General features: G+C 36.9%; 1 protein-coding gene across 3 annotated transcripts in view; it reads left to right on the plus strand.

Moving 5' to 3' along the window:
* DTWD2 (DTW domain containing 2) overlaps positions 1–26,882 on the plus strand; it is a 160,225-nt gene that overhangs the window by 39,094 nt on the left and 94,249 nt on the right. For 2 of the 3 annotated variants that reach the window (XM_050795784.1, XM_050795786.1), the window contains exons 2-5: positions 6,802–6,892; positions 11,143–11,237; positions 19,281–19,473; positions 20,986–21,045. In XM_050795784.1, coding sequence (XP_050651741.1) covers positions 6,802–6,892; positions 11,143–11,237; positions 19,281–19,473; positions 20,986–21,045 — 439 coding nt within the window. The remainder of the gene's footprint in view (positions 1–6,801; positions 6,893–11,142; positions 11,238–19,280; positions 19,474–20,985; positions 21,046–26,882) is intronic. The other variant, XM_050795785.1, reaches the window with a different exon arrangement.

The raw sequence follows: 26,882 nt of genomic DNA on the forward strand, positions 1-26,882 counted from the left end.
TATTTGTACTGACTCTAAATGTGCCTTCCATATCCTGCACCACTATGCTGTTATATGGGCTGAAAGAGGTCTCCTTACTACACAAGGGTCCTCCATCATTAATGCCTCTTTAATAAAAACTCTTCTCAAGGCTGCTTTACTTCCAAAGGAAGCTGGAATCAGTCACTGCAAGGGCCATCAAAAGGCATCAGATCCCATTGCTCAGGGCAACACTTATGCTGATAAAGTAGCTAAAGAAGCAGCCAGCATCCCAACTTCTTTCCTTCATGGCCAGTTTATCTCCTTCTCAACAGTCACTCCCACCTACTCTTCCACTGAAACTTCCACCTATCAGTCTCTTTCCACAGAAGGCAAATGATTCTTAGACCAAGGAAAATATCTTCTTCCAGTCTCACAGGCCCATTCTATTCTGTCGTTATTTCACAACTTCTTCCATTTAGGTATCAAGCTCCTAGCCTGCCTCTTAGAACCTCTCATTTCCTTTCCATTGTGGAAGTCTGTCCTCAAGGAAATCACTTCTCAGTGTTCCATCTGCTATTCTACTACTACTCAGGGATTATTCAGGCCCCCTCCTTTCCCTACACATCAAGCTTGGAGGTCCAGGACTGGCAAATTGACTTTACTCACATGCCCTGTGTCAGAAAACTAAAATACCTCTTGGTCTGAGAAAACACTTTTACTGGATAGGTAGAGGCCTTTCCCTCAGGGTCTGAGAAGGCCACCACGGTCATTTGTTCCCTTCTGTCAGACATAATTCACTTTCTTGCTCAGCCCCAACCTCATCCCAGACACCAGTCCTCTAAGCGACTATCTTCCAGTCCTCCCTCAGGCTGAAAATTCCCAGGCTGCTAATCTTCTCTTGCCTACTTCAGATTCCTAGCCATATAAAGACACCCTAACTGGACGATCAGTTCTTGTTAAGAATCTGACCCCTCAAACTCTACAACCTCGAAGGACTGGACCCTACTTAGTCATCTATAATACCCCAACTGCTGTCTGCCTGCAGGACCCCTCCCCATTGGGTTCACCGTTCCAGAATAAAGCTGTGTCCATCAGACCACCAGCCTGGTCTCTCCTCTTCCTCCTAGAAGTCTCAAGTACTTTCCCCTACTTTCCTTAAACTCACCCACATTTCTGAAGAAAAGTAGTAACCCTTATAAGCCTAATACATCCTTTCATTTTTATTAGGTCTCTTCTTCCTTATCCTACACTTTACAACAGGGCTTTTACACAGTCCTCCCACGCCCCTCATTTGGACTGTGCCCCCAAAATTTGTCATCCCTACTGTCTTCTGTCTAGTCATGCTCCTATTCACCATTCTCAACTACTTGTGAATGCCCTGCCCTTGTTTACACTGCCAGTTTATACTTTTCCTGCAAACCATCATAACTGATATCTCCTGGTTTTACCTCAAACCACCACCCTTAAGTCTCTCGTAAAGTGGATAGAAGATCTTCAGTTGCAAGGTACACTCCAATACTTTCATCCTGATGAAGTCCTATTCTTTACTTTTATACTCACTCTTATTCTCGTTCCCTTTCTTATGCCACCCTCTACGTCTCCCCAGCTATCTTCACCACACTGTCAATCTCACTCACTCTCTCCTAGCCTTTTCTAATCCTTCTTTAACAAACAATTGCTGGCTTTGCATTTGTGTTTCCTCCAAAATTGCCAAGGCCTCGACTTACTCACTGCTAAAAAAAGAGGACTCTGTATATTTTTAATGAAGAGTGTTTTTACCTAAATCAGTCTGACCTGGCATATGACAACATAAAAAAACTCAAGGATAGAGCCCAAAAACTTGCGAACCAAGCAAGTACTTATGCTGAACCCCCTTGGGCACTCTCTAATTAGATGTCCTGGGTCCTCCGAATTTCTTAGTCCTTTAATACCTGTGTTTCTCCTTCTCTTATTTGGACTCTGTGTTTTCTGTTTAGTGTCTCATTTTATACAAAATCACATCCAGGCCATCACCAATCATTCTATATGACAAATGCTCCTTCTAACAACCCCACAATATTGCCCCTTACCACAAAATCTTCCTTCAGCTTAATCTCTCCCACTCTACGTTCCCACCCTGACACTAATCCCGCTTGAAGCAGCCGTGAGAAACATCGTCCATTATCTCTCCATACCACCCCCCAAAATTTTTGCTGCCCCAACTCTTCAACACTATTTTGTTTTATTTTTCTTATTAATATAAGAAGACAGGAATGTCAGGCCTCTGAGCCCAAGCCTGCACTTATACCTCTAGATTGCCTGAAGCAAGTGAAAAATTACAAACAAAGTGAAAGTGGCCAGTTCCTGCCTTAACTGATGACATTACCCTGTGAAATTTCTTTTCCTGGCTCAGAAGCTCCCCGACTGAGCACCTTGTGACCCCCGCCCCTGCCTGCCAGAGAACAACCCCTTTGACTGTGATTTTCCACTACCTACCCAACTCCTATAAAGTGGCCTCACCCCTCTCTCTCTTCCCTGACTCTCTTTTTGGACTCAGCCTGCCTGCACCCAGGTGATTAAAAAGCTTTATTGCTCACACAAAGCCTGTTTGGTGGTCTCTTCACATGGACGTGCGTGATAGTTCCAAGATACGAAGATAACTTGATTTTTATAGAGAGTTATATTTAGTTATTTCTATTTTCTATTCTTTTCTTTTTTTTTTTTGAGACAGGATCTTGCTTTGTCACCCAGGGTGGAATGCAGTGGTGCAGTCATAGCTCACTGCAGCCTCAATCTCCTGGGCCAAGTGATCCTCTGGCCTCAGCCTCCCAAGTAGCTAGGATTAAAGGTGCTCACCATCATGCTCAGTGTTTTGCTATGTTGCCCAGGCTGTTTTTGAACTCCTGTGATCAAGTGGTCTGCCTGCCTTAGCCTCCCAAAGTGCTAGGATTACAGGTGTGAATCACCACACCTGGTTGTTAATTTAGATATTTAAAGCTGCATTTTAAAAGGCCAAAATATTACAGTTTGATTTATTAAAAAAAAAAAAATTCCAGGTGCAGTGGCCCACGCCTATAATCCCAACACTTTGGGAGGCCGAGGCAGGAGGATTGCTTTAGCCCAGGAGTTTGAGACCAGCCTGGGAATCATGGTGAGACCCTGGCTTTGCAGAAAAATAAAAAATTAGCCAAATGTGATAGTGTGTGCTTCTAGTCCCAGATGCTACTTGGGTGACTGAGGTGGGAGGATTGTTTGAGCCTGGGAGATTGAGGCTGTAGTGAGCTTTGATTGTGCCATTGCACCCCAGTCTGGGTGACAGAGCAAGACCCTGTCTCAAAAAAGAAAAAAATTCATCTTATTTGACATTTTCACTGAGTCCATTGAGGATAAATTATCAATTTTTGTAGAATGTTTAAAAAGGGCAGTTCAAATAAGTTGATTTTGTGATACTACTGAGGAACTTCAGGTATATTGTGGTTTTGTGTAGTTCTAAAAATCCCCAAAATGAATTGAAGTTAGACTCACTTTAATAACAAATGTTGCATAACACATTTGATGAATGATAATATATATTATAAAAACAGTGTAATAGGTAGTTCATCTACTAAAGGTTAGAAATCAACCTTTTAGGTAAAAACACTCTGTGTTGCCCCAATAACATTTTAATCTTTTACAGATACAAGTTAGGACTTTTATCTGTAAAAGATTAAAATTGGTTGAGTGTCGTGGCTCACACCTGTAATCCCAGTGATAGGAACAGGAGGCAGAGAAATTCTGGGCAGAAAAGGGCAAGGTCCCTGGCAAAGCCCCACCCTCAAGCCTGGAACTATGCCCCAAAGTGAGAACATGCATTCCTGTTTTCCCGCTCGAATGTTGTCTTTTCCAAAACCACACATGGCCTGTTCCACCCCCATCCTGTACCCATAAAAACCCCTGACTCAACTGACAGAGGGAAGAGAAAGGGAGAGGAGGAAAGGCAGCTGTATGGTACGACTGCAGTTTGACATTGGAGAAAAGCAGCTTGACCTCAGGGGGATGGCTTAATGGTGTTGCTTCGGAGAGTCCAGTGGGGGACAGTCAGAATCCAGGGGAAGATCACCTTCCTGCTCTATCCCTCTTCCAGCTCTCCTTCCCTCTGAGAGCCACTTTCATTGGCAATAAAATCCTCCGTATTTACCACTCTTCAATTCATTCGTGTGACCCGATTTTTACTGGATGCTGAACAAGAGCTTGGGTGCCACAGGTGTGAGCGGCAAAGCTAAAGGAGCACTGTAACTCATGCCCTCTGGGGCTTCAGGGGTCACGAGTACCCCCCTAGACACTGCGGTGGGGGGGAGCCCACGGAGTTTTGCTCCTGCCAGCACCCAAAAGTGCTAGCTCTGGCTCCTGCACCTGTTCACCTGCTGCTCCCTGTCCCACCAGGGGTTGAGAGCTGTGGACCGAGTAAGTGAGGCACTCCTGTCATGAGGCCCAGGAAGGGGTCAAGGAAAATTTTCTGTTTCACCAGCACTTTGAGAGACTGAGGTGGGCGGATCACTTGAGGTCAGGAGTTCGAGACCAGCTTGGCCAACGTGGTGAAAACCTCTCTCTACTAAAAATATAAAAAAAATTAGCTGGACATGGTGATGTGTGCCTGTAATCCCAGCGATTCAGGAGGCTGAGACATGAGAATCGCTTTAATCCAGGAGGCAGAGGTGGCAGTGAGCTGAGTTTGTGCCACTGTACTCCAGCCTGGGTGACAGAGTGAGATTCTGTTTTTTTTTTTTTTTTTTTTTTTTAAGATAGAAGCTAATGTTTATGGGCTTAACAACTTTTCTTCAGTCAACATTTGAATAGATTTATTAAAAAAATTCAAAGTCAAACTCTACCCCACCCACCACATTGAAATACTATTAGGATATAGATACTTCATTTAAATTTGCCTGGTTAGGTTGGAGAAACATCAGTTTTTACTTGGTTCTTCTGTTCTGTGATGTATTTATTCTTTGAATCATTTTAGTTTTTGGTTTTAGTTAACTTAATAAAAAAAGTCAGAATCTCGGTTTTTAGAATTTGAATGTACCTCATCCTGTTCCTCTTTCTACTGAGTGAGGAATCCTTTCTTATAGCAGTGCTTGATCTGTTTGTCAGTGCACCCAGTTCCATCAACTGGTGTCTGTCCCTCTTTTGTGTTTACTCTTGTGACCACAGAAAGACTTTCTATCTCAAAAATCTCCTTATATTCCTGAGAGGAAATCCAGTGTGGGGCAGAACAATCATAGCGAATCATCTCAGAAGTCACTGGAAATCAGGTGTATTGATTTTCCTTGGGTTAAGCTTCCATTCCAGGTTCAGTGGGGTTGGAAAGAGGAGGTGGAGTCATGTATAATATGATTTTACTTCTGCCTAAGATATCTGAATAATTTCTTCATCCAGAGCATAGATTTGGCAGTTTCTTGCAGAATGAGAGGGTGTATTTAACAGATGTTTGAGCCAATTTACCCACACTGTATGGTTTACTAATAAGCATTTCTTAACCTCAGTCTAAAATTCCAAATAAGTAAAATTGAGGAAAGAGTTAACAGTGGTCAGCTTGTATGTATGGTATTGGAAATTCCCTTTAATATAGCATTCATTTGTATACTGTTGTAATGGCTATAACACCTGCCTGTGATCGTTTGTGAAACATTTACTCCCATATCTGGGATCCGACTGCTTAATGAATTTCTTTCTTTCTTTCTTTCTTTTTTTTTTTTTTGACATGGAGTCTTGCTCTGTCGCCTAGGCTGGAATGCAGTGGCACAATCTCAGGTCACTGCAACCTCTGTCTCCTGGTTTCAAGCAATTCTCCTATCTCCACCTCCCGAGTAGCTGGGATTATAGGCACCCACCACCATGCCCAGCTGATTTTTGCATTTTTAGTAGAGATGGGGTTTCACCACATTGGCCAGGCTGGTCTCGAACTCTTGACGTCAGGTGATCCACCTGCCTCAGCCTCCCAAAGTGCTGGGATTACAGGCGTGAGCCACCGTGCCTGGCCATGAATTTCATGTTATAAATACACATACCAAATGTAGTATTTAATGGTAAAATATAAATGTTTATTCATATAATACCTTTGGAAGGACACATAAAAAACCGGTCATTGGTTGCCCCTAAAGGAAGAGAATACCGTAGGCTGGAGGACAGAGATAGCAGGTATACCCTTTAATTCTATTCGAACTTTATATTGTGTGTAAGAGTTACCTAAACAATAGTAAAGCACTAAAAAGTAAGTAAAATAAAAATGACAAACAGTAAGAAAAGGTAAGTTAAATGGAAAAGGCAAATACTCTTCTGGTATAATTCTAGCCAAATACAATTTGGTGGCGTCTATTTGAATTTCTTCTCCCAATTGTTAAGCTCTCTGTATTGGTTGATGGCTAAGTTTGATTAGTATTTTTCTCTACATGGTAATTGTATTTTAATATTTTATCATCTTATTGTTTACTCAACTTAAAGTGATATAGAAGAGTTGCCAGGTTTCTCTTTGATGTGAGATCTCTTCTTGATTTGGAATGCAAATCAGAAGTGTCATTTTTTGAATAAAGGGACCAGATAACTTATAGGTATTCTTTCTCTAAATATAACTAAGGTAAGATTTTTTTTTTTTTTTGAGGTACGTTAATCTATATAAGTGGTAAAGAATTTACTTGAATTTCTCCAAATTCTCATGTCTAAAGTCTGATTGATTAAATTCAGTTTTGGTATTTCATTTTGAAAAGAATGCAGCTTTAGCAAACTTCTTTGTATAAATTCAGTGGGATTAAGTTCATTTTTAAAAATTGTTATATCATTGTATTTTTAAAATTTACCAGTTTTATTTTTCTTTTTACCCTTCAGCCGGCCTCAGAAAGTGTGTTTGTGTCCATTTCTCCCAGCGCAACCTCTGCATATCTCTACCCATTTGTACATAATTCAGCATCCGGCAGAGGTAAGATTTTGTAAAATACATGATTTCAAATAGAATATGAGTCCACAAGAGGAAACACGAAGATAAACATACTTATCTTTACCAGCTCTTTAGCATTTCTGAAAAGAAGTTGATGATAAATACTTTCTCTTTGGAAAAAAATAGTTTCTTTTTAATTTCATGTGGTAGTATAGAGTCATATGCTCTAGAGAGAGATAACATTTCACAAAATCTATGTTACTGAATAGTATATAAATGTAAAACTCCAATAATTTTGTATGAAGAAATAAGGAGATTTTGTGAATAAAGAGCTAAGAAAATCATTGCTTTTTAAATTTTGGTCATAGCGTATGTTCCTTGATGTCTTTTCTTGCTACAGTAGAGGTAACTTTGGCATTTTACTCTTACAAAGTGAATGTATAAATAAATTTTTGGTTTATTTTAGATGAATAGAAGAAACTTGTATATTTCATAATGCATGTTATAGGTAAAGATTTTAAAATTAATACTCTCTTGTACAGGTACAATTATACATGTGTGCCAGCGTGTATGTGTGTTTGTAACTTTTGATTAGCTGCTTAATGAAGAGGGGAGGAAGTTATAATTAATACAAAACTACTCAATGCATACTGTGAAGTATATTTAGTGTAAACTACAGTTAAAACTCTTTCAGTATTTAGGAACTGAGGTTATCATAGACCCAGTGAAGCGTTCTAAGAAGGAATAATTATTTTTTAAATTTCTCAAGTCTGGATCACTTGAAGACTTTAACAGAAGTATAAAAGAAATTAATCTTTTATCTCTTTCAAATAATGAAACATTTATTTATTTATTTATTTATTTATTTATTTATTGAGACAGGGTCTCCCTCTGTCACCCAGGCTGCAGTACAGTGGCACAATCTCAGCTCACTGCAATCTCTGCCTCCCATGTACAAACAATTCTCGGTGGGCAACCTTTTTCTCAGCCTTTTTTTTTTTTTTTTTTTTGAGATGGAGTCTTGCTCTGTTGCCCAGGCTGGAGTGCAGTGACGCGATCTCAGCTCACTGCAAGCTCTGCCTTCTGGGTTCACGCCATTCTCCTACTTCAGCCTCCCAAGTATAGCTGGGACTACAGGTGCCTGCCACAATGCCCGGCTAATTTTTTGTATTTTTAGTAGAGACGGGGTTTCACCATGTTAGCCAGGATGGTCTTGATCTCCTGACCTCGTGATCTGCCCCCTCAGCCTCCCAAAGTGCTGGGATTACAGGCGTGAGCCACCGCGCCTGGCCTAACCTTTTTCTCAGTCTTAACAGCATCATGCTTTTGTCAGGATTATGACAATTTTGGTCACTAGCACTATTTTACTGCATTTAAACTTAAAACATTGTACAGCTCAAAATTTATGTAAAATGATAGCTTGCTGGCCATAGCAGTTTTGGTTAAAACCTGACTTTTGAGGCTGGGAGTGGTGGCTCATGCCTATAATTCAAGCACTTTGGGAGGCTGAAGAAGGAGGATAACTTGAGCCCACAAGTTTGAGACCAGCCTGGACAACATAGTGAGACCCCATCTCTATAAAGAAATAAAAAAATTAGCCAAGTGTGGTGGCACATGCCTATAGGCCTAGCTACTTGGGAGGCTGAGGTGGGAGCATCCCTTCTGCCCAGGAGTTTTAGGCTGCAATGAGCTATGATTGTGACACTGCACTCTCACCTGGGCTATATAGCAAGACCCTATCTTAAAAAACAAAACAAAACAAAACCCCAAACCACTTGAGATTTGATGGTAAGTACTGTGTTCATTTTGCAGTAGACACAGTATGGCGCCTTTTCATTATTGTGTGGTTCCAGATATAAGATAGCTTTTTTAATATGGGTGTTTTCATTGATTTGTGGCAATATTAATGTTTTCTTTCTATTTTTTGTAGAGATGGAATCTCACTATGTTGCCCAGGCTAGTCTTGAACTCCTGGCCTTGAATGATCCTCCTGCCTTAGCCTCCCACGGTGCTAGAATTGTGGACATGAGCCATCATGCTTGGCCTTTTTTTTTTTTTAAATGTTTTCAAATATCTTATTTTTAATTTATTTTTTTTTACCATTAATCTATGGTTTAGATGATGCATTCATCATTGTGTGTGCTACAAATATATTTTATGCATATACAAATGCATCCATACAGTTTTTCCTTCTCAGCAAAGAACTTTCTATTATTTTTTTTTTCTGTTTTTAAGAATGGGGTCTCACTATATTGCCCAGACAGGTCTCAAACCCAGGGCTCAAGGTATCCTCCAGCCTCTGCCTCCCTAAGAGCTGGGACTATAGGCATGAGCCACCCTGCCCAGCCATTCTCAGCAAAGGAATTTTCCAGTTTTCATCTAACTTATGAGTGCTGGGCTGCCTGTGCTTAACTTCAGCACACCATTTCCAATAAAAGGATATGCTAGTTTTTTGACTCTCCCATAAAAAAGTTATTAAAAACCATTTAGATAGGCTTTAGGAGGGGGCTTTGGGAAAAGAAGACTTGGTGGAGTAGATGATATGGAGGTGATATGATGGAGCATTTCAAAGAGTAGGTATACATATATATAAAATTACTTAAGGATAAAAACAGAAAAGCTATCTCAAAAATAACAAAAAGCTTTACGAGAAAGAAATGTTAAACGACTTGGCCTTTGTGAATAATGTATATTTAGTCGTGAAGATGTAACACTCTTTATTGACTTAACTAATAATATTAGATGTGAGAGGAAGGAGTGGTGTTAGATAGCTAAATCCTCATTTGTTATGAGAGGCAGTACTTAAGGGCTGTGGAGCTAGACTGCCCAAGCTCAAATTCTTAATAGTTCTATAAACTATGGAACTTTGGGCAAGTTAATTAACATCTTTGTGTTTCAATTTCCTCATTAGTAAAATGGATATGACAAAAGATATATTTCTGTCTGTGTATTGCACTTAGAATTGTGTGCCTTAATATTAGCTGTTATGATGATAACTGGTAGATTTTGGATAATATCTAAAATTGATAAGAAATAGAAAAACAATGTTTATTATGTGGTTATATGGAGGTAACTACCAGAAGAAATAGCCAGAAGAGTTAAAGTGATTGCCTCCAGTAAGTGGTACTGGGGAGTACATCTGGGAACAACTGTGGCATTTTAAATCTTTTGGCACTATTTAATTTGACATATATACATGTATTACTTTGATAAAGGTTTAGAAAGTGATTAAGTCTGTGTCACAGTCTCATGGTGATGGTAAGGGGAGAAGAACACTGTATTAAACATTGGAAAATGTCCTAAAACCACCTAAGGCAGAGTGACTAATCACATGGCTCTATGGGATTCAAGGTAGAATTCTCGTGGCAACAAGAAAGATAGTTTCCAGTGTTGGAAGCTAGGACATTGAAGAAACCACTGATGACAGTCAAGTTAATGGCATTTTCAGAAACGGCCACCAGATTTCTCCACTCTAAAGTTATTTTTTTTGTTCTCTTTCCATACTCTATATTCTTTGGAAGGAAGGCCATAAATCCAGCCCACACTCAAGTGGGAGGAAGAGATTAAGCTCCACCTTCTGGAGGGGGTAGTGTTTACATTTATTATTTGGAATTCTTTTGTAAGGAAGATTTGTTTCTTCTCCCCCATTTATTTATTAAGTCATTTATTTATATCATTCCGGACTCCAATTTGTACTTTGGGTTATAATCCAGTACTGTGTTATTTATTTTGTTGCTCAGATTGTTCAGTTTTAGCCATTGGGAGCTCTTTAAGATTGACTTCTATGTCCCTTCGACATACCACGTTGTTTGTTTTCCTTTTTTAAAAAAATTTTTAATTTAAATAAAGAGGCTATGCTGGGAAGAACCCATTGTTTTGTTTTCTGAGCACTTCCTTGCTGTTTGGGCATAAAGATCTAGGCAATTATCTTCAAGCTGACATAGTGCAAAATGTAATTACTTGTGAAATGAAAAACTTGTCAGAATAAATGATTCAATTTAGTTAAACACAAATTTACATTTTAATAATCTTTAATCATTATATATATTAATGTAATCTTCTTTGATCAGTAAACCCGTAAACATACCCAAATAGAATAAAAAGGTATGCTTGTGTTATGGTTAATACTGATAAATCAGAGAAATTTTACCTCTTTTTATTAAACTGTGGTCTTTAGTAAAAGGCTTGTAAAAGTTATACATAAAGTTATGAATCAGATGTTCATTATAAAATATTTAAAAGTGTGTATATCTAAGTAAAAATCTATGTTTCAATTCATTTTTTAATTAAAGGAAAACAAAGTGTTGCGTACAGTTCCTCTACTAGCAGCATGCCTCCCCCAGGACAAGTGTAAAGTAAAGATTGGTCGTCGCTTCAGTGAAGAAAGGTAAATTAACTGTTAGGGCAATGTAAATAATTCTTTTCTACACAGATCTTTAAAAATGGTTTCGTTCAACTTATTCATTTCTTTCGGGTTATTCGTGGTCTAAAGAGTGGAAATTAGTCAAAAATTTAAGTTCTGCTAACCCCCGACCACACAAAATAATACAAGACAAAACAAAACAAAATCAGAAATAAAAAAATAAATAATGTGTAAGCAAAGGAATATTTAACCTAAAAGTATGTTTTAACTTAAAGTATGTTTAACTTAAAAGGCAAATATACTTGGTGCTTATATCATTTTTGTTAAAAGTGCCTTCCAGTTGGTAGATGGTAGGGTTCTTTTTTTTTTTTTTAAATATCTTCCACAACATTTTTTTTTGGTAGGGTTCTTGTATTAGATTTAGTTCAGTTTTTTTTCTCCCTATGGTGCCTAATATAGTGCTTACTTAGTAAATTATTATTATTATTATTTTTCGAGGCAGGATCTCACTTTGTTGCCCAGTCTGGCATGCAGTGGTGCAATTTTGGCTTACTGCAACCTCCACCTCTTGGGCTCAAGGGATCCTCCCACCTCAGCTTCCTGAGCAGCTGGGACTACAGGCATGAGCCACTGTGCCTGGCCAATAAATTATTATTTGCTGATGAATTTTAAATTAAAGCAGATTAGAATTGTCAATATAAATGTAGTAACTGAATGATTAATTTAGGCTTTTGTTAGAGTACATGATGAAATCATGGGGGAATGATTAAGAGACTTACTGCTTTTGGTGTCCTTTGTAAATTTTTGCCTCTAGTATATAAGAAAACAATTGGTTTTTATATATTAACCCTGTATCCAGTAACTTTCTAAATTCATCTGTTAGTTGTAGAAATTGTTTTGTAGATTCCCTGGAACTTTCTATGTAAGCAGCATTGTCATCTGCAAATGGGATCATTTATATTTCTTCCTTTCTGATACTTATCCTTTCTTTTTCCTTGCCTCATTGCAATAACTGATACTTTTAGTATAATGTTTATTAGAAGTGGTGAAAGCCAACATCTTTACCTTGGTCCCAAACTCTGTGGATATTATTAACTATGATATTAGCTGTATGTTTCTCCCCCCAAGCATTATTGAGGATAATTGATAGATAAAAGTTGTATTTATCATGTACAGTATGATGTTTTGATGTATGTGTACATTGTGAAATGATTAGCACAGTCAAGCTAATTAACACATTTATCACCTCACACAGTTAAGATTTGTTTAAAACGTTCAATAATGTTGAGAATACTATAGTATGGCTGTGTCAGGAGAGACACAATGAGGAAGTGAAGCCAAAATGCATGAAAGGAAAGAAGTTTATTACACATAGATACTAGAGAGGTTAGGATGCCAATGTGAGGCCAAAGGGAAGTCTGGAAATAGGGGATTCAGCTGCTGGGTGGGCGGGAAGAGGAGACCTGTGGGATTATGCCTTTATTAAGGTCTGTGGGGATTATCCCTTGGGATTTCCCTGTGGGTTGTGGACTGGCTAGTTTAAAGAGAACAATGTGAAGGGGGAGCTTATTCATATGACTCTGGTATTATTCATATGACTCTGGGTTTTATTGTGGTCAGCAGCTATGGGATGTGTTGGGTTTTGGATTAGTGAGGAACAAGTAGGCTATATGGCAAACACCACACAGGGAGAGAAAGTTTTAACTAGGCCAAAGGTGACAGGGTTGGCTGGATTACGGATAACTTATGTCAGGCCTAAAATGGATGTCAAGGCAACCACTGTATTAAACAAATTTATAACAATAGTTTTACTTTTTTTTTTTTTTTTTGCAGTGATAACATTTAAGACCTGCCCTCATGGCTGTTTTCAAGTATACAATCTGTTAACTCTAATAACCATGTTATACAATGTAATTTATCAGTTTCTAAAGTGCAGAGAATTTTAATTATGAATGGGTGTTTGTTGAATTTTGTGAAATCCATCTATTGAACTGATCATGTAGATTCTCTCCTTAATTCTGTTAATATAGTGTGTTATATTGATTGATTTCTGCATGTTAAAACCCTTCTATTTCTAAGATAAAACCCACCTGATCATATTATAATTTGTGGGATGGTTTTTTTCTTACAAATATAATTCATTTATTAAACATAAGGAATTTCATATTTTCTATTTATGTTCGTGTCAGTTTTTATATTTTGTACCTTTCAAAGAAATGGTACAAGTTATCTAAATTGTTGAATTTATTGTCATAAAGTTGCTTGTAGCATTTATTTATCGTTATTGTCATGTCTGTAGAATTTGTAGTGGTAGCCTCTTTTAATTCCTGATTTAGGTAATTTGTGTCTTGTCTTTTTTCTTAGTCTGTTTCGGTAGATCTCTTTGAAGAACCAAGATTTGGCTTTGTATTTTTCTCTGTTTGATTTTCTAATTGATTTCTACTCTTCATTGTCAATTTTTTTCTTGCTTCGGATTTAATTTCTCTTTTTTTCTTTTTTTTTTAGTAGAAGATTAGATAACAGATTTTAAACCTTTTTGTTCATTCATATAAACATAATTTTTTTTAAAAAATAAATTGAGATGGGGTCTTGCTATGTTGACTAGGCTGGTCTCAAACTCCTGACCTCAGGTGATCCTCTCATCTTGGCCTCCCAAAGTGCTAGGATTACAGATGTGAGCTGCTGTGCCCGGTCCTTTTTGCTTTTTATCAGTGTTTTGTAGTTTTTCACATACAGGTACTTTACATATTTTATTAGATTCACACCTAAGAATTTCATTTTTGGAGGGCTATTTTAATGGTATTTAAAACAATTACAAATGTGAATTTTTCATTGTTGGTATGTGGGAAAGCAGTTGACTTTTGTATATTAACCTTATATCTTGTGACCTTGCTGTACTTATTTACTTGTTCTTGGAGGTTATTTTTTTTTAATTTTTATTTTTTTGGTCAGTTCCATGGGCTTTTCTATATAGATGATTATGTCATCTGAGGAATATATATGGTTTTATTTCATCTTTCCAGTTTGTATGTCTTTTGTTCCCTTTTCTTATTTCAGTAGCTAGGGGTTGAATAGCAGTGGTGAGAGGACATCCTTGTTTTGTTCTCAGTCTTAGAGAACTGTTATGTATAATGCTAGCTATAGGTATTTTGCAAATGTTCTGTATTAAATTGAGGCCATTCTCCCCTATTCCTAGCTTGTGGAGAATTTTTCTCATGAGTGGGCTTTGGGTTTTGTCAAGTACGTTTTCTTTGTGAATTGGTACAGTCCTTTGATGTTTCTTCTTTAGTCCATTGATGTGGTTGATTACATTTATTGATTTTGAATGTTAAACCAGTCTTCCATCCCTGTAATAAATCTGATTTGTGATGGTAGATAAGTTTTTATGCATATTGGATTTAATTTGCTGGTATTTTGTTGAGAATTTTTGTGTTTATGTTCATAAGGGATATTGATCTATAGTTTTCCTTTCTTGTAGTGCCTTTATTTGGTTTTGATATGCGGGTAATGCTGGCCTTATGGAATGAATTAGGCAATGTTCTGTCTGTTTTTATTATCTGGAAGAGATTGTAGAGAATTGATACCATTTCATCTTGAAATGTTTGAGAGAATTCACTGCTGAAACCACCTGGGCCTGGTGATTTGTTTTTTTAGAAGATTATTAATTATTGATTCAGTTTCTTTGATAGACATAGAGCTTTTCAGTTTTCCTGTTTCTCCTTGTGTGAGTTTTGATAGTTTGTTTTTCAAAGAATTAATTTCCTCTGAACTATGAAATTTGTGGGCATTGAGTTTTTTGTAGTATTTCTTTATTATTAATGACTATAGAATCAGTAATGATCCCAGTTTTTTATTTCTGATATTGGTAGTTGTGTCTTTGCTCTTTTTTTTTTTTTTGATTACCTTAGGTGTAGTTTTATCCATTTAATTGATCTTTTCAAAGAACCAGTGTATTAATTTGCTAGGACTGTCATAATAAAATACGACATATTGGGTGGCCAAAGAGAAGTTTATTTTTCACAGTTCTTGAGTTTAGAACTCTTTAAGATCAAGAGGTCAGTAGATTTGGTTTCTCCTGAGGCGTCTCCTTGGCTTGCGGTTGGTTGCCCTCTCATTGCTTGTTCACATAGTTGTCCCTCTGAACAGGTGTGCCCCTGCCATCTCTTCTTTTGTGTCCAAATTTCCTCTTATAACCATATCAGTTAGATTAGAATAGAGAACACCCTAATGGCTTCATTTTAACTTCATCACCTCTTTAAAGGTGATTTATCAGTCTCTGAATACCATCATATTCTGAGCTACTAGGGGTTAGGACTTCAACATTTGAATTTTGGGGAGGACACAATTCCTTCTGTTAACACTCAGCTTTTGGTTTCATTGATTTTCTCTGTTGTCTTCCTATTTTGAACTTCATTGATTTCCATCTTAGGTTTTACTCTTTCTTTTCTTTTTTTAGTGCTTGTTTTAGGCTTAAATTGCTCTTCTTTCTCTAGCCTTTTTTTTTTTTTTTGGTCAAGACAGAATCTTGCTACATTGCTCAGGCTGATCTTGAGCTCCTGGCCTCAGGTGACCCTCCTGCCTCTGGGATTAGAGGCATGAGCCACCATGCCCAGCCCTATCTAACTTTTATTGTTGTTGTTGTTGTGTTTTTAAGGAGGAAGCTCAGACTGTTGATTTTCAGGTCTTTCCTCTTTCCTAATATGTGTGTTTTAATGCTACGAATATCCCTCTAAGCAGTGCTTTTGCTGCATCCCACACATTTTGATAAGTTGTATTTTCATTTTCGTTTAGTTCACAATATTTAAAAATTTCCCTTGAGACTTATCTCTTGACCCGTGGTTTATTTAGAAGTGTGTTGTTTATTCTCCAATATTGTGGAGTTTTCCAGCAAGTTTTCTGGCTCTAATTTAATTCTATTGTAGTCTGAGAGCATACTTTGTATGATTTCTATTTTAAATTTGTCGGGGTATGTTTTATGGCCCAGAATGTGGTCTGTTTTGGTGACTGTTTCATGTGAACTTGAGAGGAATGTGTATTTTGTTGTTGGTGAACTATTCTATAAATATCAATTAGATCAAGTTGATTGACAATGCTGTTCAGGCCAACAATATCCTTACTGATTTTTTGCCTGCTTGATCTACCAGTTACTGACAAGGTTGTACTGAGTCTCCAACTATATTACTGGATTTGTCTATTTATCTTTTCAGTTCTATTGGTTTTTGCCTTACATATTGTGAACAGTGAATTGTTAAGTACATACATGTTAAAAGATTTTTATGTCTTCTTGGAGAATTGACTCTTTTGTCATTATGTAATGCCTCTCTTCATCCTGATAATTTTCCTTCTGATGTCTGCTTTGTCTGTAGTTAATATAGCTACTGCAGTTACCTTTTTTTATTTTTTTGAGACAAGGTCTCATTCTGTTGCCCAAGCTCGAGTGTAGTGGCACAATCATGGTTCACTGCAGCCTTGACTTCCCAGGCTCAAGCGATCCTCCTGCCTCCGCCTCCCGAGTAGCTGGGACTATAGGTGGACGCCACCATGCTTGGCTAATTTTTAAACGTTTTTGGAGAGATGGGGGTCTCACTGTGTTGCCTAGGCTGGTCTTGAACTCTTGGGCTCACGCAGTGCTCCTGCCTCAGCCTCCCAAAGTGCTGGGATTACAGGGGTGAGCCGCTGTGCCTGGCCTAGAATTATCTTTTGATTAGTATTATCATATATCTTTCTCCCCCTTTTTTTTTTGAAAGGGTTTTATTGATATGTAATTCACATACCATTTAACTTACCAATTTAAAATGTACAAATTAATTGGTTTCTACTATATCCAAAGATATTTGCAACCATCACCAATTTAAAATATGTCATCACCTCAAAAAGAAACCCTCTACCTTTAACTATTACTTACCTATCCCTATGCCCTCCATCGTTTCCAACTCCCTGCACCTTCCCAATCCTAGGCAAACACTAGTCTACTTTGTGTTTCTATTGATTTTCCTATTTGATATTCATATTTGATATCTGATATTCCATATAAATGAAATAATGTATTTGGACTTTTGTGACTGGCTTCTTTCACTTAGCATAATGCTTTCAAGGTTGTAACACGTATGTTGTAACATACATTAGTACTTAATTTCTTTTTGTGGTTAAATAATAGGTAGAAAAAAAGCTGTGGTAAGTAGTTTCTCTTGAGGGAAAGGCCTTTGTTATGGAGAATGCTGTGGGCTATTTCGAGATGGTTACTTTTTTTTTTCTCTGGTTTTTGGAGTTTTTGCCCTGGGGCCTCAGTTCTCTGATGGATCTAAGAAAAGTTGTTAATTTTCAGTTTGTTAGCATTTTTCTTGTGAAGATGGGCTTGATGACTTTCAAGCTCTTTATTTCTGAGCTGAAATTGGAAGTCCAAATTATATTTCCAAGAACAATGATAATTTGTCTACTTTCCCCTTAATGTTTTGTTTTTTTGCTTGTGGGCAAAGGGTGTCTCATTCGTTGTTTTATCTCCAGTACCAAAAAGCTTTGACACATTTTTGAATGAATGTTGAACCAACAAACTCTATAATTGAACTGGATGATGGTGTAGGGGCCAAGGGAAACCTTCCTCTTCACCCTCTGAAGGTCTGCTAAAAATCATCTGACAAAAGACAAATTAAAGGGAGAAAAGGCATACAAATTTATTAATGTGTAAGGGAGTCTTATGAGATATAAGAACTCAAAGAAATGGCCAGATGGTTGATGCTTTTATGTCATCTTGAGGTTTACAGAAAGAATAGGGGCTTAGAGCCTGGCAAAGCCGGTTATTATGGCAAAAACACATGGAACGGGAAGAAGAGGAGGCCTGGCTAGCACAAGTGGTCTTGTTATGCAGATGAAACTGCACAGATAGCAGCCTTCATGGAGAATAGAGGGTAAATATTTCTTTCAGACAATTAAGGTTGTTAGACTTTCAGTTATTATTTCCTAAATCTGGACAAGGGAAGGTCCTCAGAGAAAGCCTGGCTGCCATCTGTTTTTCTCTACAGATGCAACAGCTTTTCAAGGCTACTGCTGTTTGCAAGCCCTCTAAACAGCCGTCTCAACGTATGTCAAATAAGTATATTTTGAAGTGAAATATTTTGGTTTCCTTCAATAGATCATATAAGGTGTTATAAGAAAAACTTCAGCCAAATTAAATTTAAATGTATTTAATTGAGCAATGAACAATTCGTGAATCGGGCAGCCCCCAGAATCACTGCAGATTCAGAGAGACTCCAGGGATGCCTTGTGGTCAGAACAAATTTGTAGATGAGAAAAAAAAAGGGAAGTGACATACAGAAATCAGCAGTGAGGTATGGAAACAGCTGGATTGGTTACAGGTTGGGGTGTGCCTTATTTGAACACAGTTTGAACACTTAGCAGTCTGTAAGTGGTTGAAGTGTGGCCACTGGGATTGGCCAAGACTCAGCCATTGTTACAGGTGCGTACTCCTAAGTTAGATGTTCAATCTTGTCTGCCTATTAAGATAGGTTAGATTTCATCCACAAGGACTCAAATTTAGAAGTATGGAATCCTTCTCAGGCCATATTTAGTTGGCTTTAACAAAGGTGAATTTGAGAATGTGGCTTGCCTGTGCAACCTAACTTCTCTTTATGGTTCTTCCATTGCTACTAGATTTTGCCCTGGGATTGTTAGGATTGTTTGTGCTAGGATTGTTAGGCAATGCCAGTTGTTTACTTTGGTAAAGTGGATCAGATTACACATGAAATATTAGTGAGAAAAGGAAGAATTCTTTGGAAGGGCTAAAGTTATGTCACTGGCAGTTGGATAGAAAAGCTTTAATAGAGAAGAATAGAAGAATAGTGAGGATTGGAAAGCCTAGAGGTGAGTGGCAGAATTGTGGTGAAGAAATCAGTATAGAGTACACAAAATTTTGAGTGTTTTAAATTCATACTTTATAAACTAATTAATACCTATATTTGATTAGACAAATGACTAGATATAGGGAAACTTTTATTAGGAAATTCAGTAAGCATAATAAAACCTTTTTTCCTCACAAGCTAATAAAGATATATTTTTAAAAAACTTTTTCAGAGATCCTGAACTTTCAACTGTTTGCCGGAAGTCTGGTACATTAATATTATATCCTGGGGCTGAAGCTGCTAATTTGGAAGAATTTATATTAGATTCTCCTGTTTATCCTTCTACAATCATCATCATTGATGGTACATGGAGCCAGGCTAAGGACATTTTCTATAAGAATTCCTTGTTCCGACATCCCAAACAGGTAAACCAGTAATTTTAACAGAGAATAAATATAAATGTATAATTAGGTATATTGTGTATGTTTTCTGTGAAGGGATACATATGCATTTTTATATATGAATTTGGTGGTATTTCTGTGTGTGAATATATAGTACATATGTATGTATGTTTATGAGTTTGAATATATATATATTTTGAATATATATATATTAAATTTCAAATTTGTAATTTCTTCTGTCTTACTGCCAAATTTTACTGTAGTTGAGGCATTTGGCTATACTGAGTCTCTTAGATATTTCATCAGAGAAGTCTAAGGATTATTTTTATTATGTATTAATGTGTTTTGTTAAGAAGCATTGTCTTATTTAAATACTATTATTTGGTTACTGAATTACCTAGTTCTTATTAGGGATGACTAAGTTTTTATGAAATACTTTTTGTCATTCATTATTATAGTTATATGGTTTAAGCTTCAGTTTTTTGATGTAATTAATTATGAAGACACCTTTCTTAATATTGGTCCATTCTTGTATTCCTGGAATGGACTCTACTGAGTAAACTATTAAACATTTTTGATATATTGCTGGAAATTATATTTTATTTAATGGCATTGAATTATGTGTATTTTTGGTCCACTGTCAGGTTTGGGTATTAAGATAATGTTAACCTCCAAAGTAAATTGTAGAGATTTTAATATTTTGCTATCGACCTGGAATAGTTTAAATAATACTAGAATTCCATGCATCTTAGAAATTAGATGGAACTCATTGGTGAAATCACTTGGTTCTGTTCTCTTTAAAAATGATAGTTTTTAAATTCTTCTTTCAAACTCTTCTAAGGAAATTATTCAAGCTTTCTACTTCTATTTGGATCAGTTTTTAATAACTTTTATATTTCCCTAGGGAATGATCTCTTTTCTATAAGTTGGCAGATTGGTTGCCCTGTACTTATATACAGTCTTAAATAAATATTTTAATTTCTCAGGAATGCATTTTTTTCTTGTTTTTAATCATACACACACAGATGTAGACATACACACACATGCACAAACGTTTTTTACACAAATAGATTCAAAAGGGGTTTCTCTATAGAGCTTTTAAAAGTATAAGCTTTTAGGTTGTTTATATTGGCTATTATAGTTTATTTTTATTTCATTACATTGAACTTTTTTCTTGACCAATTTTATATTTCATCTTTTTGGGCTTATTTTCTTCTATTATTTTTCTGGTTTTATAACATTTTTACTAAGAGTACTTCTGTAGACTGAATTGTGTTCCTTGTTCCTCCCCCAACCCCATGCGTATATTGGAGCCCTAACTTCCAATATAATGGTATTTGGAGATGGGACCTTTGGGAAGTGATTAGATTGTGAAGGCAGAGCCCTCATGATGGGATTAGTACCTTTAGAAGAAGAAACATGAGAGATATTTCCTTTTCTCTTTCTGCCTCTCTCTGTCTCTCTGTCTCTGTCTCTTTCTCTCTCTCTCTCTGTCTCTCGCTCTCTGTCTCTCTCTCTCTGCATGTGAGGACACAGCAAGAAGACTTCCATTTGCAAGCCAGGAAGAGAACTCTCACCAGGACTGTGACCATGCAGGTGCTCTGATTCAGACTTCCCAGCTTCTAGAACTGTGAGAAATGAGTGTTATAACAGCCTGAGCTGACTAAAACAAGTACTAATAAATTTCTTTATTAAGATTTCTGAGTTCTGCTAGGCTTGGTGGCTTGTACCCAAAATTTCAGCTCCTTGTGAGGCTGAGGTGGGAGGATCACTTGAGCCCAGGAGTTTGAGGTTACAGTGAGCTATGATTGTGCCACTGCACTCCAGCCTAGGTGCCAGAGGGAGACCCTGTCTCTAAAAAAAAAATCACTTTCTTTTTTGAATAAAAGGGTTAAGATGGATGCAGTATTTCTGCTGGTATAACTGTCATGGTATCCCATTTTTTGGATTGAAGTGTTCTTTTATCAGTAACATTGATATAAGTTGTTTTGATTTCTTTCTACCCATGGGTTATCAGTGAATTCTTTTTAAAAAAATTTCAGTAGCTTTTGGGGTACAAGTGGTTTTTGGTTACATGGATGAATTCTGTAGTGGTGAATTCTGAGAATTCTGAGTGGTGAATTCTGAGACTGCACCCATCACCTGAGCAGTGTACACTGTACCCAATATTTAGTCTTTTACTCCTCACCTCCCTCCTCCCACCCAGAGTCCTCAAAATTTATTATGTACATCTTTGCATCCTCATAGCTTAGCTCCCACTTATAAATGAGAACATAATGGAATTTGGTTTTCCATTCCTGGGTTACTTCACTTAGATTAATGGCCTCCAGTTCCATCCAAGTTGCTGCAAAAGACATTAGTTTGTTTATTTTTATGACTGAGTAGTAGTCTGTGGTGTATATGTACTACATTTTCTTTATCCACTCATTGGTTGATGGGCACTTAGATTGGTTCCATGTCTTTGCAATTGTGAATTGTGCTGCTATAAACATGACTGTGCATATGTCTTTTTCTTTTTAAATTCAAATGAGGTCTCACTGTGTTGTCCAGGCTGGCCTTGAACTCTTGGGCTCAAGTGATCCTCTCCCTCCCTTGGCTTCCCAAAGTGCTGGGGTTACAGGCATGAGGCATCACGCTTTGCTTATGTGTCTTTTTCATATAATGACTTCTTTTCCTTTGGGTAAATACCTAGTAGTGGGATTGCTTGACTGAACGGTAGATCTACTTTTAGTTCTTTAAGGAATCTCCATACTATGAATGAGTTCTTAATTCTTAAGTGTTTTAACACTTTTCATCATTATTTTACTTTTATTTCTGATTTGGTGGAATCGTGATAAAACAGCATTAGCCACACTATTTTGAATAAGTTTATGATTTCTGTGTGAATAGGTACCTGGTAGATTTTTGTTCATGTTCTATTACTGTAAAAATGTACATTCTCTATTTAGGTATGTAAGTATTCATACTATTGCTTTTAAGTTTGTTAATTGTATTTTTCTTTATGTTTTTATTTTTTAGTATACTTGGACTGTTTGATACTGAAAAAGGATTATGAAAAGCTTCAGTGCTTATGTATTTTTAACGATGTTATCCCTGCATTCCCAGTAGTTTTTGTGTTATTTATCTGCTCTGTTGTTGGGTGCATAAAAGCCATACACTTAGTGAAGAATAACAATGGAACCCTGACTTCTGAGGTTTTAAACTTAAATTCTTTATAGTTTTTATTCCCTTTGACCAAAATGCAGACATAGTTTTTAGATGAGACTAAAATACATGACACAATTACAAAAAATAGCTAATGCATTGAGTGCTTTGATGGAGCAGTCCCAATTCCAAATGTTTTACATGTATTGACTCATTTATCTTTCCCCAAATCCTATGAGTTAATAAGTATTGGTATCTTAGCTAACAGATGAGGAAACCAAAGTACAGAGACATTAAATAACTTGCTTTAGATCACATAACTATTTCACAGCATAGCCACAATTTGAACCCATCTTGTTAGAGCTAAAGCCAGCAGCCTCAACCACAGTGGTATACTGTTACTAAATGGAAAACTTCGATTCAGGATATTTACATAGAATAGCTTTAGATTTCTCTGACTTCCTGAATATTCATTGATATTCGTTGTCTTCCACATAACGAGTTTATGTCTAACTCATAAAAGCCATGGATACGGTTAGATTGTGGCACATCCCAGATAAAATTTTAGGTTCACATTACATTTAAATATCAGAGAAAGTTTAACAAAAGTGTTACTTCTGTAAAACATTTTAGTCTAAACATTTGAAAAAAATTTTTTCATGCATATGTTATGTCTACATCTTTAATCTTTTCGTTCTGTGGTAACTACACAGCTATCACAGAGATAAAGCACACAGTCACGTTAAAAATGTTAAATCTATTTTAAAAGATAAAATTCATCAGAATTATTTTCTCCTTTAAATTGAGCATCAGATTAGGAAATATATAAATAATTTCTCAGTTTTACTATACTATACATTTCTATCTCCTTCTCCTCTTTTTGTTTTTTCAAACCAGAAGCAAATGCAGGTGGATATGTAAACTTGAGATAAGTAATGCTTTACAACCATAGTATAAAAGCAAAATACTTCATGGAAACATTAGATAGATTTGATTACATCATGTGAAATATCACATAGACTCAAGTGAAAAGGCAAATGGCTTTCTGAGGAACTATCAAATCAGATAAAGACTTCATAGGCTTAGAATTATTAGAAATGAATAAGGTAAATGTGAAAATCTAAATACAAAGCAGGCCAAAGATATGAAAAAAAAGTTCACAAGATAGAAAATAAATGTTCTTATAAAAATCATCATTTACCCTATTAATCATATGACAAGATCCTTGTCATATGATTAGTTTAAGTTATTCTGTAAATAACTTAAAATTTACAGAAAAGTTTCAAGAATAATACTAAGTACCCTTGAATACACTAATCCAGATTCCTCAAGCATTAACATTATACCATGTTTGCCTTACTCTTCCTTTATGTATATATGCATGTATGTGTATAATTATGTTTTTCTGACTCATTTGAGAGCAAGGAATAGATATCCAGATTTCACTATTTCATTTTTTTTTTTTTGAGATGGAGTCTCGCTCTGTTGCCCAGGCTGGAGTGCAGTGGCGCAGTCTTGGCTCACTGCAACCTCCGCCTCTTGGGTTCTAGCGATTCTTCTGTCTCAGCTTCCCAAGTAGCTGGGACTTCAGGTGTGCACCACCATGCCCAGCTAATTTTTGTATTTTTTAGTAGAGAAAGGGCTTCACATATTGGCCAGGCTGATCTTGAACTCCTGACCTCAAGTGATCTGCCCACCTCGGCCTCCTAAAGTGCTGGGATTACAGGTGTGAGCCACCACACCTGGCGAGATTTCACTTTTTGAAATTGATGTTTTGCTAGCTCTAGGCCAGCAAGATGGTCTTTTTGTAAATATTTGTAGGAAATAAAAAAAATAGTAATTAAAAACCTCACCCAATATATGAAAACTCAAATGTTACATGTCTTGGTACAGTTTCATCTAAATATACATGAGGAATATGGATTATCTTAGAATTAATATTATTTTTGGAATTTTAGAGTCTCATGTATCCAGTCCAAATATTAGTACGGCTTGATCAGACAAAATATGTTTCTAGAACTTGTTGCACAAAAGCAATGAAATCTGTACATTTACTGTTTTTAAAAAAACATATATATAAACAGATAAATAGGTAAATTGAGCTGAAAAAGGTATTGATTTTTTAAAGTAACTATATGCTTGTTTTCGGACAGCTATAAAATGTAAAATGATAGTGGCAATTGTAGTGATTTTTATGGTGAATTCTAAACTACCTTATGTAACACTAAAAGTTTGTTCATTTTAAAATATATTTTTAAATTCTTGAAAAATTGCCTGTTCACATATTTAGTGTATTACAAGATTTAGTTAATTAGTATCCCTATTCCCCAGCTTTTCTGGATGAAGATAAATTCATTTAATTACATAATAGACTTTCCTAGGGGCCTGCTTTAGTAGATGAATACAAATATTCATGCCCCTTTCATGGGTAACTGACAGAATTTCGACTCAAACTAACTTAAACAAGGACATATATAGATCATGTACCAGTGAGGTTCAGAGTGAGTAGGAGTGGCTTCAGACTTTGCTGGATCTGGTTGTTAGAGAGTTCTGTTTTTAGGGTATGCTTCTCTTTGTTTTGGTCTGATTTTCTCTTATGAATGGACTTCTTTCCTGTACTGGAAGTTACTTGTAGGAAGCAGGAGATTAATATCCTCCTGGTAGGAGGTACCTCCAGTATGATATGACATGCTCAGTAGCTAAACTGTTGATAAACAGCTGTGTGAGACCTGGGGCAGTTGGAGGAGTTCACGGCCCCTGTCTGTTTGTCTGCCCTCTGCCTTTTTGGAAGACTCTTGAGAATCAACCAAAGGAGTTTTCCTGGAGGTCCCTGGTAGGGGAGGGATACAGAATCTGTGTCTTCTGACTAGTGTGAAGCCACACTGGGCTGAAGAAGCCAGTCTTTCCGGCAATTATGACAGCTCTTGAATTTTTAAAGAATTTTTTATGCCCTCCCAAAGCATTTAAATGTTGTCTAACATGTTCCAGTGTCTGTCTGAGGTGGTTTATAAAAGCAGGGACAAAACTTCTATTATTTAGAGTCAGGCTGTTACTGGTGGAAGAGATCCGAGTTACCCTGAGTTACCAGCAGCACATAGGTGCAGGTCTGCAGCAACTTCAGTCCTTGCCTCCTCAGAAGAAAGACTTTGAAGGACCTAAAGCAGGAAGAGACTGAGGCCCGTTTCAGAGTAGGAGTCGAAGTTTGTTTAAAAGGCTTTAGAACAGGAAAGAAAGGAAAGTTCACTTGGAAGAGATCCAAGAGGGTGCCTGAAGGTCAAAGATCCTAGGGCTTTATAGGCTCGCCTCTTTCCCATGATCCTTCCCTTAGGGTGGGCTTCCTGCATGCGCAGTGTCTCCCTTACCCTTGGAGCTCATGCAGTGTGTTTAGCAAGTTGCATGCATGCCTGTCTGAGGCTTTCTTCCCTTTTTCTGGTGGCACATACCTGGAAGGTCATATTTCGCCATTTTGTCTCTTAGTGAGCATGCCCAGGAAGTTTTTTCTCCCTGGCAACTGCATTCAACTAACACTTTAATTTTAGTAGCTGTGGATCATCAGGAAATGACCTCTCTCTGGCACCCTGGGTGGGCTGCCAAATTATCATTTTTAGAGGAGCAGTGTGACAATCGTCAAACCTCACCTGATACTCCTAGTGGGTAGGGGGAGAGCTCTGTCCTGCCCTGCTCATGCCTATCCTACTACCTGTAACAAGGTGAGAATGAGGTAAAATTTATAAGGGGAAATAAGGTGAAATTTCATTTCAGTGTTTCCAAAAACATGATTATCATTTCACTGAAATGAAATTTTCCCAGTGTTATAAATTGCCTGTTTTAAAAAAAAAGCTTATTGAATGCCTACCTGGCAGTATATACCAGGCAATGTGCTGGTTAGAAAAAAGAATAAGAATAAAAAGTTTTCAGGAGTTCTCAAAAAAGAAAAATAACCTCCTGGTTTTATTTATGCTAACAGAAAGATGGTTTCTCTTTCCCAGAGTAGAATCCTGGATGGCCCTTTTATTGTGGTTGGGGTGGAGAGTGATACCATTATTGACAAGAGGAGTGCGTGAATTAGGAAGTTCCTCAGAGGACGTGGGCTGTTGTTTTCAGAAGGATGATTTAAAAGTATGACTAAGCAAACAAAAAACTCCCTATATACTGTAGTCTACTATACATAGTTTATTTGTAAATATAGTCTTTTGCTTATTTTTTTGTTTATTCAAGGTGCTGTATATATATGTTTTAACAATTCTCTCTTATAGGCTTGTCTACAAAGTAAAAATGTTAAAAGAAAA

The sequence above is a fragment of the Macaca thibetana genome, chromosome 6 (assembly GCF_024542745.1).
Source record: "Macaca thibetana thibetana isolate TM-01 chromosome 6, ASM2454274v1, whole genome shotgun sequence".
NCBI classification, from domain to species: domain Eukaryota; kingdom Metazoa; phylum Chordata; class Mammalia; order Primates; family Cercopithecidae; genus Macaca; species Macaca thibetana.